The sequence below is a fragment of the Artemia sp. Qi Xiang Cuo genome, chromosome 13 (genome assembly GCF_049724085.1).
Source record: "Artemia sp. Qi Xiang Cuo chromosome 13, ASM4972408v1, whole genome shotgun sequence".
NCBI classification, from domain to species: domain Eukaryota; kingdom Metazoa; phylum Arthropoda; class Branchiopoda; order Anostraca; family Artemiidae; genus Artemia; species Artemia sp. Qi Xiang Cuo.
The window spans coordinates 33685465-33700327 of NC_142806.1; the positions used below are offsets into that span (position 1 = coordinate 33685465).

Genomic DNA, 14863 nt, shown 5'->3' on the forward strand with positions numbered 1-14863 from the left:
TTAGACATTAATGATACAATTCGACTTACCACGAAGTATTAAAAAATAGCCAATATCCTAAGGGAATGCTCACTGTTACTTTGTGAAAATATTCGTGGTCATCAAGAGTTCTCTAATACCGTCGATCCAATAAAGAATCAAGGAGAAACTTCTGTTTTTCTCAAAGAAGCACTGGAATTTTCCAAATGGTTGAAACTATGAAACAACTTATCTCCAGGTTTTCGAAGCTTACTTATCTTCAAGAATTGATGAAGAGGTCCCGCACTCCCATCCATAGATGTTCATGAACTTTCAATCCAAATACGAGATAAATTCCCTTTTTCTTTTCGTTTTGTTAAAAATATTAAAGCATCCTATACAACTAAAATTTTTTTTTTTTTTCTTACAATCGTCAAAACTATAAGACTGAAAAAAAAGTTAAAAAAAGGACAACATGACCAAGAAAAAAATGAAAAAAAGATTAGAAAAGATCACCGTAACATTATCAATTCCTCCTACCAAAACCACAGTTTATTAATTTATCACCTACAGTGATTCATATTGTAGATTCATTGATTTGATTCATTTATCTGATATGATTCATTTATCACATACAATGATTCGTAACAGGAACAATCAATTTGGCAGCACAATTATCAGAAAAAAATCTATTCATTACCAAGCAGCTGAGAATTATTTCGGCAAATTCTTAGTATTTAAAGCATTGCATGAATATAATAGGAGTTAGCGACATTCCTACAGTAAAATCAGCAATCGCTATACATGGCAAATTCAAATCATAGAAAAATTGTTATGCAATTTTGCAAATTCTGGTTTAAAGTTGTGAACTTTTCCGGTTTTGAATGTTTTCTTGTGTAATTTAAAAATTTGGTCAGACTTGTTTTTATTACACAAAACTGCTAGAAGGTGCTAAATTTTATCTTAGATCGTTTTGACGACGTTTCTATTCTTTCAAGTTTTCTATAATACAAAATAAAGTTGTTTTTCAACTATTATATAGGATACAAATAGTCTGTTTTGGTATTGAGCAGCCGATCTAGGCACAACTGAACACAGGGCCATAGCCAGGACTTTTTTCGTGGGAAAGTTGGTGCTTAAAAAAATAAAATAAAAAGCATCAACAAATTTTTAAATGCATTTTTTGCTAAATTTTTACCAGTCGTACAAAAAATTTCGAGGGGAATGGGGTTCAAACCACCCAAGACCCCCCTCTCCGCTGGATACACCCCTGACTGAAAACAATCATTATTTATTCCCAAACCGACAATTAAAAAAAAAAATAATAGTTGATTTCTAATCACAATACAGAAGCAAGTCCAAAGAATGCCCGAATAATACAGATGCCTCTGCAATATTCGGAAGGGAAATTATTCCAGGCTTAAATTTTCTACTATGCAGCCATCTACATCTACTACTACTGACAACTCAATGGAACACCAAGCCGCTTGAGGCTAATACAGCTGCGTACGCTCCTCCTCTCTCCCAATCTATTCGAAGCTTCTCTCTTTTACACCCTCCCAAGAAGTTCCAATTTCCATTAAATCGTTCCTTACGACCTCCTCCCACCCGTTCGGAAACAACCGGATTTTCGCTTCACCTAGATGGTTGGCCAAAACCGACGATATTTGCTAATCTATTATCCTTTATCCGCAGAACTTGTCTTAGCCATCTCAACCAAACTCTCATTATAACCCTAGAAAGCGGAATTGAACCACATTTTTTGTACAGCTTGCTGTCTGAAATACGGTCAGTCAAACGGGTACCGAAACAATCCGTAGACACTTTTTCTGGAAAATATTCAACAAATACTCCATGGCTTTCGGAGCACCCACGTTTCAGAACCATACTTTACCACTGTCATCACTATGACTTCCTAAATTCTTATCTTGGTTCGCAGAATTATCCGCCTGTTCTTCCAAACTTTTTTCAGCTGTGAAAAAACAGCCTGGGCCTTGATAGATCTTCTTGTTACCCAGCATCACCTCTTACCTTCACTTATCCCCATTCCTAGTGGCTTGGTATTCTTAACATTAATTTTTAACATATTCTTGCACCTTGAACCATCAAAACCTCCAAAAATCTTTTCATTTTACTAACATTTTCATCACGGATGTTCAAATCTTCAACATAATCTAAGCCTAGGAGAATCCTACCTCCCCATTTAGCTCGATGCTCTCCCATGGCCTTTCCTACGTTCCTTAGGCCTAAGTCCATCACAATGATCCATTTTAACGGGGATAGAACGGAACACTGCTTAACTCCTGATTCAATACGGAACCAGCTACTAACTTTATTTTCTACCTTCCGCAGCAATGTTATTCTTGCACATAACACTAATCCCTTTAATGGGTTTATCTAGTACACCATACAAGAATAGGAGCTTCACTAAAGCTCTTCTATTAGCTGAATAAAACATTTGCTCATAATCTACATTACTGAAGGATAAGAGGTCTGATGATTCAGGCACTTCTCAGTTATTAATCTAAGAGTGAAAATTTGGTCGACGCATGGGCCCCCTTCCTAAAATCAAACTGTTCTTCCTTTAAAACTTTATCTATAGTATCTCTAAGCATTAAAAGTATCATCATGCTAAGTAATTTCATTCCTACAGAAAAGAGGCTAATGCTTCCATAATTACCACACTCACTCTTATCATCCTTCTTACAGAAGGGTTTATTTAAAGTTTTCCTAAAATCGCTAGGTACTTCCCCTTTTCCAAAAATTCAATTCATAGCCTTCTGTGATTTATCTCTAGCTACACAACGATAAGCATTTAAAAAAAAAATTCATTTACGACACTATCACAACATGGGGCCTTGTTATTTTTCAATCCTTTAAGTAATGTCATTAATTCTTCCTCGCAAAATAAATCTTCCTTCACATCCAAAGTGTCACAAATATAGCGTTATAAACACGGACACAAGAATTATTATTTTTTTTTTTTTTTTAAGACGACTAGGAAGCAATTCATCAAACTATGAAAAATATTATGCGACGAAACAATAATAATTAAATCATAATATTTTCCAGAGGCCGTCCCTAGAAACTCCTTTTTCTACGTACATGCCTGAATACATATGCAGCCTAATACATTCTGTCACTATAAGACTTATTCAACATCAGTACAATATTTACAACAGACTGAATTGTGGTGATTTAGATGAAAATTGATGGAACTTATGTGAAAATAATGAAACCCATGTGATTTCATAGGGTAGGCTATACTCAGAATCCCGTCCCTGATTAATCTTTCCATGCCTAGAAAAGTAGCCTACCCATGCGTTATTGGACATAACAGGCCTTATTTATGACTTCTCAGATATAGAAGTTTAACTTTCTCGAAACACTTTATTTGTTGAAGGAATTGTTATTTGTAGAGATAATAGCTGAGGATCTTCGAGGCTGGTTGTCTCGGTTATAGATGAATAAGGAGTACTTAGACAATTTCTTGCTTGTTTAATTGTTCCAAAATAATGATTTATCACCAACTATTAAACGGGATTAAGACAATAAAAATAAACCTTGCTCATATCAGTTTCCTCAGCATTTGATCAATTTCACCTTCTCATTACAGAAAAGTGGAAAGAAAGAAAAAAAAAAAAAAAAAAGGAAAAGAGAATGGTCTTTACCTCGAACTGGAGAAAAACTTCTTTGTCTTTACTGGCAACTGAGGCAGCAGCTTTATTGCTTTTTTCTTGTGACAGCCTTTTCAAATCCTCTAATTCAAGCTCGATTTCCCCAACACGCTCACTATAAGAACGTAATTGTTCTCTCTGAAAAAATATATATAAGCATGTTTATTCTACCTAATTTGGAATCAAAATATTCCTCTGTATGAAAAAGTGGCGGAGGAAATAGGACTAGAGTTCTTATTGCAGGGACAGATTCTTTCGTTCTAAAACTCATTTTTATTTGTTACAAATAACCAGGGCTACATTAATGTGCTGAACATAGGCTGGTAAGAAAAAGACAAGTTCACAAACATGCCTATTGTACCCTTTTGGCAAAAAGGTTCTTTTATCTTCGACTGAATGTAAAACTAAAGTTAAAATAAAAATACAACTAAAATTTCATGCTCTCATGATTTATTTAGAATTTTGCTGGTTAACACAAGATAGCGATGGTTGCTTTTATTTTTCACTGACGATATTGATTCTCCACTCTTACTGAATTCCCATAGTGTTTGGCGGAGAACGCTGAAAAGAGTAGCTTTTGAGACATCGGCTCTAGAAATTAACAGATTAGATTTAAAACCCCTACCTTAAGGGAGTTAGTTAAACCCAGTAAACCACAGTAAGGCCGATCTTCTACAGGTATATCTTAGGCAAGTCCGAGAGCAAGAAAAAACAGCAAAAGAAGTCAGTTACATCTGATTCACAGCTGCTACGAATGTCAATCTCCTATTTTTTAGAGTACTAAAGAAACTTATAAACGCGTCAAATAAAGTCTGAATTAGAACCTAGTTATCCAAAGCATCTAGGTACTTCATCCTTCAAGATCTATAGATCCGATAGTCCTAGCAACATTCCTATTCCTTCTGCGATAAAAATACAAAAATATTTATTCTACCTAAACTAAACACCATTCTTTCCAGCATAACAAAAATCCAGAAAAAAGATCTTTCTCGTTGATAACGAAAATAAAAAATTGTGGTTTTAGAAGAAAAAATATCCATTAGCGTCTGTCTGATTTACTTGTGGTTGGAATAGGGAAAGTGAGAGAAACCAGGAAGAACGGGGATTTTTTTTTTTTCAACTAGTTACATTGATTAAACGCAAAAAAAAAAAAAAAAATCCTATGAACACACGAAAGAAGATGTCCAGGTCTAACGGAGATACGTACGTTAGGGAGGGGGCCTTTGGGCGCCAACCCCCCTAAAAATCTCGATTTAACGATTTACCCAATAATCATTTATATTTTCCAAATAATTTACCCCTTATAATTTTTTTTTTTTTTTTTTTATTCATAACAACCCAAAAACTAAATTCCTCCGTACGAGCCTGATCTGATGTGTGTATCACTACGAGGCTTCAAAAGCGATCAGTAAAGTCCAGTTCACATGCATGCTAAGCTAGACACTAATGTCTAAGTGCAATTATTCCATATACTTCCTCTTTTATAAGCAGCCCTGATTGGTCCAAAATGGTGGGGTTTTGAGATTGATGTTTAGCTAAGCACACATGTGAACGGGGGCTTAATGTAATTCAGATGCAAGAGTGTAGAAACAGTCAACCTAAACAGCTGATATCTCTGATCCATTGATGCACTCTTCATGATAGCGGAGGTGTTTCCCTTTCTGTATAAAAAAATAAAAATATTGCCGAAAACTAAAAAAAGGATCAAGAAGCATTACAGGACAAGAATTAGCCGTAAACAATCCTACAATTTGCTAATGAGCAAAATTGAGAATTAATTCGTGCAAACCGATGATGATTCACCAGATACAATTTCCACTGAAAAAAAAAATAAAAAAAAATTATTCTTTCCAAAATAAAACCCCCAAAACAAATAAAAAAAAAACTTTCTACTTAAAACGGTGGGAATAACTGTTGCTAACAATTAAGGGAAAATAATTAGAAAAATAACAGAAACAATAGCAATTACTGATGCTAAAATTTACTTATATAGGACCAAGGAGAATGAGACAGAGAGACAAAGCGGGAAAACACGTTTTCCTCAATTAGGGCCTGATTGGTTATCAGCTAAACATACTAACACACTTATTAAAACCTCCAATAACTATTCAATCCAAGAAGAGAAATATTAACGGAAGCCAATCGTTCCAAAAAAGTTACATTAGGCTAGTCGAAAAAATAAAGAAAAAAACACGTTTCCTATATAAAAGAGAGACGCTAAAATATCGTTTCCAATAATTACAGAAGAAAAAAAAACGAGAAAAACTAGACCAATTAGTGTGCCTATTATTTAATTAGTGTAAAGCCCGAGAGCGAGAAAAAGGAGAGAAAATCTGGAGAAACTTTATCCTATTAATGGTTCAACAGAGACGGTCCTATTTTTAAATATTTACAAAGTCATTTATATAGACCTTGAAAGGTATTTATCATAAGATGGCTTAGAGCGCAACCTCCGACACTTCGACAAAGTATTAAGCTCAATGTTACAAGAATAGTCCATCTAACCAGTAATTGCCAGAATTTTGTTCGTTAAGAGGTAAAATTGTTTGACTTCGTAAATTTCCATTATGCGGGTCTGAAAGTCCGATTGAACAAAATGTCAATATTTACAACATAGTCTAACTTGTTTTCACATAGCTCGTGGTAACCTACAATAAGGAGTGAATCAGCCACACAATAAGTGAAACTATAAAAAATGGAAATTTGGTTCCAATTCATGCATCAAAATAATTGGCTTTTTATGCTGATTCCAAATACATAAAATTCATCAAGTTTTGATGTTACCCACCAAAAGCTATAAGCTTGAGAAATTTGCCAGGTTTTTGAAAAAAGGGGGAAAGACCCCCAAACATTCAAGTGATCTTAATAAAAATCACACCACCACATTCAGCGTGCTAGATAACCTAACTTTGGAGGAGTCAAGTTCCTATCTACAAAAACGTTGAATTTCGTTTTTTTTTTTTTTTTTTTTATAGCAAGAAAGGTAACAGATACGTGTTTCTTTTTCGGGACTAATCGCATCGAACCAATGACAGTCAGAAATTAGACGTAAAAACAACAAGTGTTTATCAAGCAGAATTAAGGAGTAATATTGAAATTTAAAATGAACAAAAATTATTCCGTATATAAGGAAGGGACTATCCCTCCCTCAATCCTTGCTCTTAATGCTAAAGTTTGATTTTTCGTCAGAATTCTTTAAAAAAGACTGTTCAAAGGCAAGGGCTGTTGAATTTGAATAAGAAGTTTTTTCAAAGAACTTTCAGACTTTAGCGTAAAGGACGAGGGCTGAGGAAGGGGTAGTCCCCCTCCTTTACAGAATAATTTATGTTTTTTTAAGTTTTAATACTGCTCCTTACTATCAATTGAAAAATAAACTTTTTTTTATTATTATTTAATAACTAACAAAGTATGATATTTATCTGCTTTTGTTCTTTGCTTCTTTTCTCATTAAAATAAATATTTAATCAGCATTATAATAGGATTTACGCAAGTGTAGTAATACACAGCCGTGAACAGCGTGATTGTAAAGTGACGGGTGCGAGACAACAGATAAAGAGACGATTAAAGTGACAAAATACGTAAAAGGAACTGTTAATCTCCCAATACAGTAAAAAGTAAAGACAAAAAAATCCTCCAGACTGAAAAATACGAATTTGTAAAGCATCAAGGTCAACAGGATAAAAACATTTTTTGCCACTTGGTCCAATGTTATGTTTAGTAATACATGAAAACGGCGATTTTTTAAGATTTTTCTTTTTGCTGTTTGAATAAAATATTTTTTTAGGACAGTCCCGCATTTTCGGCAGTTTTGCCATGCAGAACCGTGACTAATTACGGTTGCTCCGTCAAAGCAAGGCCCCAAAGTAGAGAGAAATTAAACAGAGGCTCCTGGGACAAGGAAAAGAAAGAGGGATTTTCCTGATGCCGTAAAGCTGATTACCATAAGGATCAGTTAGTATGATTGGCAAACCCTCAGCGATGAAGATTTTGTCCTTCTAATGGAGGCTATTTGAGACCAGAGGAAAATCAGGATTTTGCTCCCAGTGTCGCCTCGACGAAATTAGAGGACGGCATAGTAAAAGTAAGATGCCAAGATCAACATTGTTCAATGAGGTGGTGAATGGCCTGAGTCAGGGATACTTAGATCTTGCCCCAGGAGACACCCCTCCGAGAAGAAATTTTTCCATTGAGGATCCGATGGCTAAGCTAGTTAAATTTGACGACACTTTTCGTTCATAAAAATTAAACATTAGCGACCTGTTGTTTCTCAAAGACAATTATACCTCAAAGCAAAGCTACAGCTTCTTAAGCTGTTTGGTGCCATATTTTTTTAGCTAATTTTTTGCTATTCTCCCCCCCCCTATTTTTTTTTCAATTTGGCCCCTATTTTCAAAACCTTTCAATTTTTCCTAACTTTGTAAGATACATATGGTTGCGTAAGTTTCCACTTAATCAAGTCAAACAACCATATTTTATTTTGCTGTCCTTGGCACTTCCACACTTCCAATGAAAGTCTGGGGCGATCTGAGGTATTTCATAATTATTCATGGACAACTTTCTATGTCACGACTATACCATCCTTTCATTTTAGTCTTATAATATTCCAATTTTTTTCGGGCAATAGGGAACTGTTTTCACTTTTTAGTGTGTTCGAAGGTGAAAGCGTTATGAAAAAGATAATTTCCTTAAATATTTTTATTTGACTGTTGTACTATTTTGTAAATCTTGTAATAAGTTTTTATCCTTCGTTCTAAAGATTCTTGCTTGTAGCATACCGGGAGCGTGCCTACCTTTCGTTCAAAACAACCAATATCATAGCCTTATCTGCAAATAAGTATTGGATCTTCCTTGACTAATTGATGGTAAAATCTCGGATCAAATATCCCTATTCCAAGATGCCTTGAGCGCAAACAGAAGCAATTGCAGCGAAGCGACAATAAATCCTTGGAAACGGTCATGAAATGAGCCTTCCCTAGCCCAGAACCAGCGACGGCAAAGGACTGGGATAATTTTGAGGGAGAGAGGAAAGCGTGGACAGGATTTTCCACTCTCATTCAGAACTAAAAAGGAGCAAGAGTTGGAGTCGAGTCTAAACGAGGTTTAACTGGATGAAGAGCACAAGGAGGAATCCCAGGGCAAGAAAACTTTACCTGGGGGAGAGGTAGCCAGAAGTTAGCTAGCATGCAGGAGGTGCTAGCCACCCCAGTTGGCTAGCACCTGGGATAGCTAGCACCTCAAATCTCTTTTTAAGAGGGCAGCGGGGTCCACCCCATGGTAGGACGAAGCATAACCTTAAAACATAGATGACACCAGCGTATGAGCCACGAGCCATATGAGCAACGAGGGCCAGAATGCTAGCAGAACAATCTGCATAATTGTTAAGCAGCCTCCAACAATCTTGTAAGTTTGATGGCAGAGATGCAGACATACGTAACAATAATGCAAAAGCTATGGACCATTACCGGAAAAGGAAGACCAGAGGAGTTGAGCTCAATGTCCATAATGAGGTAAGTACGGCTCCCAGAGCAGAAATTCTTAAAATTCCTAAAATTCAAATGCTTGGAAATAATCCAAGCACTGTTCTAGAGACGTAGTATTATAGTTATGAAAAAGCCACATGAGGAAAGAGCATCACCAGCCAAGGCAATAGCACGGGCAAAAAACCACAAGAATGAAAGAATCTTTATGAGTGTATCACATGATGCAGATGTGCACGATACTTCATGGGGGGGGGGGAGGAGAAATACAAATAGAAGGGTCTCAAGTTTCTGGAGTACCTAGGTGTGAACAGCCATGAGAGGTGCAACCACAGTTCTAGACCCACTATTATGAGAATAAAAAAAAGAGAAGTGTTAGATCTAAGAATAGTCACTTCAAATCATGAAAGAATAGGAAACGGATAATATGTGAGTCATCATCCGTCATTCTCAGACCACCATCTAATAAAGTTTAGAGTTGATATACTTCAACAGAAAAGAAAGCTTACGAGGAACTTAAGAAAAGCAAATAGATTCATTTATAACTAAACAGGCATTAGATGACGAATTACCAAATCTGCCACCAGAGTATGAAAACACTGAGCATGACCTGGATAAGGAGGCAGAAGGGCTCACAGAAAGCATGAATAAGGCTTTCAGGCCAGCAATTCCTCTAATATCTTTAGCGAAAGGGAAGCAGGCAAACAATTGGTGGACTTCAGAGCTAGGTCAAAGCGGAAGATGGCGCGACCTTCCACTTCTAAAACAAACTCGCTAAAGTAAAAAGCGGGAGACTTTTATTTACGAATTCAAACTGAACGACTAAAATTTATCTTTTATATTAAATTCGGACAAACTAGAAAAATCGAGAAAAACAGTATATATATTTACAGCCACCCTCTTCCTCTCTAACTATTTTTGCTACTCGACCCCCCCCCCTTTTACCTTACCTTCAAAGACATTCAATCACCATAGTGAGATAGTTATTTTTTTTTTTTTATAGTATGCTGATAATCCGATATCCTTACTGAGAGGAAAATGTCAGGAAAGCCTGGTTGAGATAGGATAGCAGATGCTGAACGAATTCCAAATATGATCACAAAAACATGAACAATACTTAGCTCCAGAAAGGAATAAAATAATATTTTTTACAAAAAAAAGAGGTAAACGGCAAGTTCCTTTCACTGTAAAAACATACGAGCACCAGATTTCCCTGAAGAGAAGATGAAATACCTTGGGGTTACATTAGACAGCAGTTATGCTTGGAAGCTCGCTGTAAAGAAAAAGCTCGGAAAGCCACAGCTTCCTAATCCAGTGCCAACGAATGATGGGGAAAAATGGAGCCTAGCTCCAAATAAAACTACGTATTTACAAAAGACTGAAATCAGACTGTTTCATTCATATGGAGCAATGGAATGGGTCAAACTGACTCAGATTAAAAGCCGCATTACCCCTCTAATTAGGGTTCAAAGGCTAGCATAGTTAATGATAACTTCAGCATGCTATGAAACGGCCTTGGCATCCATGGAGCTAATTCTAAGACTTCAACTCACAAAAATAGAAAAAAAATAGAAAAAAGCAGTAAAAAGTGCTGTTAGACTGCACATAAGACTGCACTGCCTAAGGATAATATCATCCCAATAATACAGCCCGAGAGACAACTCCAGATTACAATAAAGGGTAGGAATGAAATAGAGAAGGAAGTAGAGCTGTTCTATATAAAATAACGCGATGATTTGCTTAACAGATGGTTCGTAACTCGAACAGAAATGGAACAATAATATACCGGAATACACCCAATCTGGATAAAGAGATAATTAGTTATCATTTGGATGGATTTGCTGAAGTGTTCTCAGCTGAAATTTTTGGAATAGAACGGGCAGCTAGAACAGTGATGCAAAAGGATTGTACAGGTAGGAACATATGCATTCTAACTGACAACCAAGCACGTCTTAAGGCTCTTCAGAATATAAAGGGTTGGCAAAGAAGTGAAGTGAAATTCTATTTCGCACTGAACAGTCTAACATCAAAAGGGCACCGAATTACTCTGATGTGGGTCCCAGGATATTCTGGGATCCGAGGTAATGAGATTGCAGATTAAGTAGCTAATGCTGGGACATAACAGAATATGGACTAGAACCTTTCATCCCCATTTCTCAGGGCTGCTGGGAAGCGGCAGTGAAGAGATGGAGCAATGCAACAAAACTGGCATAGGAAGGTGGGATGTAATGCAACAAAGGAAGTACTCTCAAAGTTTAATCCCATGCTGACTAAACATATACTGCGACATATATTACAGATATCATGCCAATATGGCAATTGCCCATCCCTGCCCACCCACCAAGGGTGTGAAGGGGAATCAAATTCATTACAGATTCCCCGAGTCAATAATTGCTGTTATTTCTTTAGGGCTGCGCAGGAAATGGGCTTTAGAGGTCTAAAGCCTCGACCCAGAGGTTTTTATGGGTCCGCATTTTCACAAATAAAAAAGTAAAACATCATGTGCATTACGGTTTTACTGGTTGCATATTATTGTGAGTCTTTCTTCTTTTATATATTTTTGTCTTGCTGAGGACGGCCCTTGGACATAGGGCCGAAATATTCATTCAAATTATCTTCACTGTCTTGCGAAAAGAATTCCCTATTGTTCTTCTTGTTTTTGTTGTTTATGATGGAAAGGCAATGTGGTCTTTGTCACTATTTTCGAAAACATACATAAAAATATATCAATTTGCAAGCTTATAAGAGTTTTTTTTTTTACCAATTCAAATTTTGCAAACACAAACTCAAAATGCTTCTGAAGTACAATTTTCATAGATGCAGATTTTTTTTTTATCTCGGAAAGTCAACGCCTATTTTTATTGTGGAAAAAGTCTTTGTTTTAGGAAATACTTCACTTTCTGACTAATTGTAAAAGCTCACCAAAGAAAACTTCGATATGCTTGAAGGCATAAGAGGTCGCTGGAACCGCTGTTGAGAGCCAACTGGAGCAGCCAGTGTTTGACTGGATAACTGTGCAGCTGCGATATTTAACGAATTCATCCATGACTGCATCTCCTTTGGATCACTAGAACAAGTACAATAATAAATAGCAGTTTTGATGCACTACATTCCAATTATGATTTCCGTCGCTGGACTGACGTACAATGTAAAAAAAAAAAAAAGGCAATATATGTGAACACACTTATTTTTAAAAGATATTTTGACCCATGTCCCACTTGGTCGCAAAAACTAATTTTGAATAGCGTTTTTTTTTTTTATTTGGAAAACTGCTTGAGCGAAAGGACAGAGTATATAGGACACTATGCAAACTACATCAAAAGTTTGAGTAGAACTAAGCATAGTTTATAACATGACAAAGAGCTTTTCAAATCATGCTCAAAACCACGTTCAAACTCCTCAGTTCAAAACCAAGACAAAAAAAGCTACGAAAAATATACCAATTCGTGGAAGAGAGCATATGATTGGGTTTTCTACATCTGTGTCCAACTTTTGCTTGAGGAAATCAACATATAAAGCTTCCATAGAATAAACTTCTAAAGGAGACAGTTCAAGATAGATTGGGAAAGCAAAACAAACCTGCTTTTCTAATTATTTCCAAGGCTTTTCAATAAATTGAATGATTTCCAGCTTCAATGTTTTATGTTACGGGCATTATCATTATAACATGAAGCGGTTATCCCTCTTTGAAAAATGAAAGAAATACATAGACTGAAAAGTTACATCAAATAATGGATTTGTAACTATTATTACAAAATTTGCTTGCAATAGATATGCCTAAATCTCAATGGAAAACAAAAAAAAACAGTTCAGTAGTAACAAAATAAATTCGATTTCGTAATTCAATTTTCCACAGTTGTGAAGAACACTGAAAACCTAATGATAAGCTTTCCGAGTTGTGCAACAAAATGAAAGAATGCGGAGATAGAGTAGTGTATCAAATGAAAGTTCCTTTTTCTATTACAACATAATGAAGCGAAAGCATTATCGACTTCAATTCTATCCGCAAAAGTGGAAAACAAACGGTCTGTTTTTCCCCCTAAAAAGAAGTCATTAGAAAACGCTCAGTATTTTCTAGGATGAAAACACTTTAAGACAAAAGCTAGAAAACAATCTTGAAGAAACGAACTGGTCCTTTTTCGTTGAGGTTTGTGCTTGAGTTCAAACAGCAGGGAGAGTAAATTAAAATCTTAGGCTAATGTTCTTTAATTTAAGAGATTTTAGTTTAAAATTCTTAAATTAAAAAAAAAAAAAAAAAAAAAATCAAAAATAGTTCTGAGTATGATTTAATTAAAACTGGAAATTTTTTAATTAAAAAATGAAAATAAGAAGATAAGTCTGCGAGCCAAGATTAGAATATTGGAAGCTGCACTGATGACAGTGGTCGAATATAGTTCTGAAGTCTGGGCGCTCCGAAAAGCAGACGAAGATTTGCTAGATGTTTTCCAGAGAAGTTGCCAACGGATTGTTTCAGGTACCCGACTGCCTGATCGTATCTCAAAGAGTAAGCTTTGCAAAAAATGTGAATCAATCCCACTTTCTAGAGCCATTATGAGTGAAAGGTTAAGATGGCTAGGGCACGTTTCGCGGATGAAGGATGACATATTTCCAGATTGTCCTTTTCGGCCAACCGTCTAGGGCTAAACTGAAAGCAGGTCGTCCAGGGTTTGGGTGGGATGGTGTCGTAAAGAAAGATTTAAGGGAAATGAAAATTCCTGGAGGGGTGTAAAGAGGGAGGCTTTGAATAGATTGAGATGGAGGAGGAGCGTGCGTAGCTATGTAGGCCTTAGGCGGCTTGGTGCTGCGGTGAGCTGTTAGTAGTAGAAGTAATATTTAATTAAAAATCTAACTCTACTATGATGCTCCAGTTTTACTTTTTGTCCCAGATGACGAGATTTACTCCTTGTCATGTGAGATCCTTTTGTTTATAATTTAAAGTAACCCAAATTACGTTAACTATTCAAACTCAAACCAGAACTTAGGGAAGTCCAAATGTTTACAGAACTCTAAACTTGGATGAAATTGTAGACGTTAAGAGTTCTTGTGACAAAAAAAAACGTATTAAAATTAAATAGAAGTACAGTAAAACTTAAATTTTGACCATTTTATAATTAATTTTTTTTATTTCATCTTTCTAACGCAAAGGAATGATAGTGCTTTAAGATGACATATAGCATTTCGACAGCCTTTGGACCCGTCAAAATTAATTCCTTTTGACGCCAGAACCATCTCTGTTTACCATATGTGCATACTATGCGCATTTCCTGAGCAGAAAACTCACTTTTTCTTGTACTTTCCGTTTAGACAAGGACGCGTGTTAGCATGGATAGTTGAAGAGATTGATATAAATTTTGCTTCATTGGATAACTGATGAGTACGAGCATCTTTGAGATAATTTTGGGAAATCAGGGAGTTAAAAACTACCTTTCCCAAAAGAGATATGTGACCCAAATAGCACATACATGCTTATTATAATACTTTTTTTCTTCATAGGTTTCATGTCTTACCTATATTTTATCGTTAAGTGACTTCTAAAGCAGTGAAATTTCTGAAAGACAGACCTAGAATAAAACCAGAACTGAAACAAGAAACTGTAAAATACAGTTAATATAAGGTAAATGCTCTTTCACAATTATCTATGCAGTGCTTCCCCTTTAGCCCCCCCCCCCAAACGAATAGATAATTTTGATTTTTTCTAGGGGTGCACTTTTTCATTCAGTTGGGGATTTTCTAAGCGTTTTTACAAGTCTT

The 14863-nt window shown here is 35.9% G+C and overlaps 1 protein-coding gene across 1 annotated transcript in view; it reads right to left on the reverse strand.

The window, feature by feature from the left end:
* The window catches only part of LOC148945217 (uncharacterized), a 221612-nt gene that overhangs the window by 15199 nt on the left and 191550 nt on the right, over positions 1–14863 (reverse strand). Inside the window, exons 13-14 of the mRNA XM_089099108.1 lie at positions 12035–12179; positions 3630–3773 (exon numbers count right to left, since the gene is read on the reverse strand). Of these exons, the coding sequence (XP_088955234.1) occupies positions 3630–3773; positions 12035–12179 (289 nt within the window). The remainder of the gene's footprint in view (positions 1–3629; positions 3774–12034; positions 12180–14863) is intronic.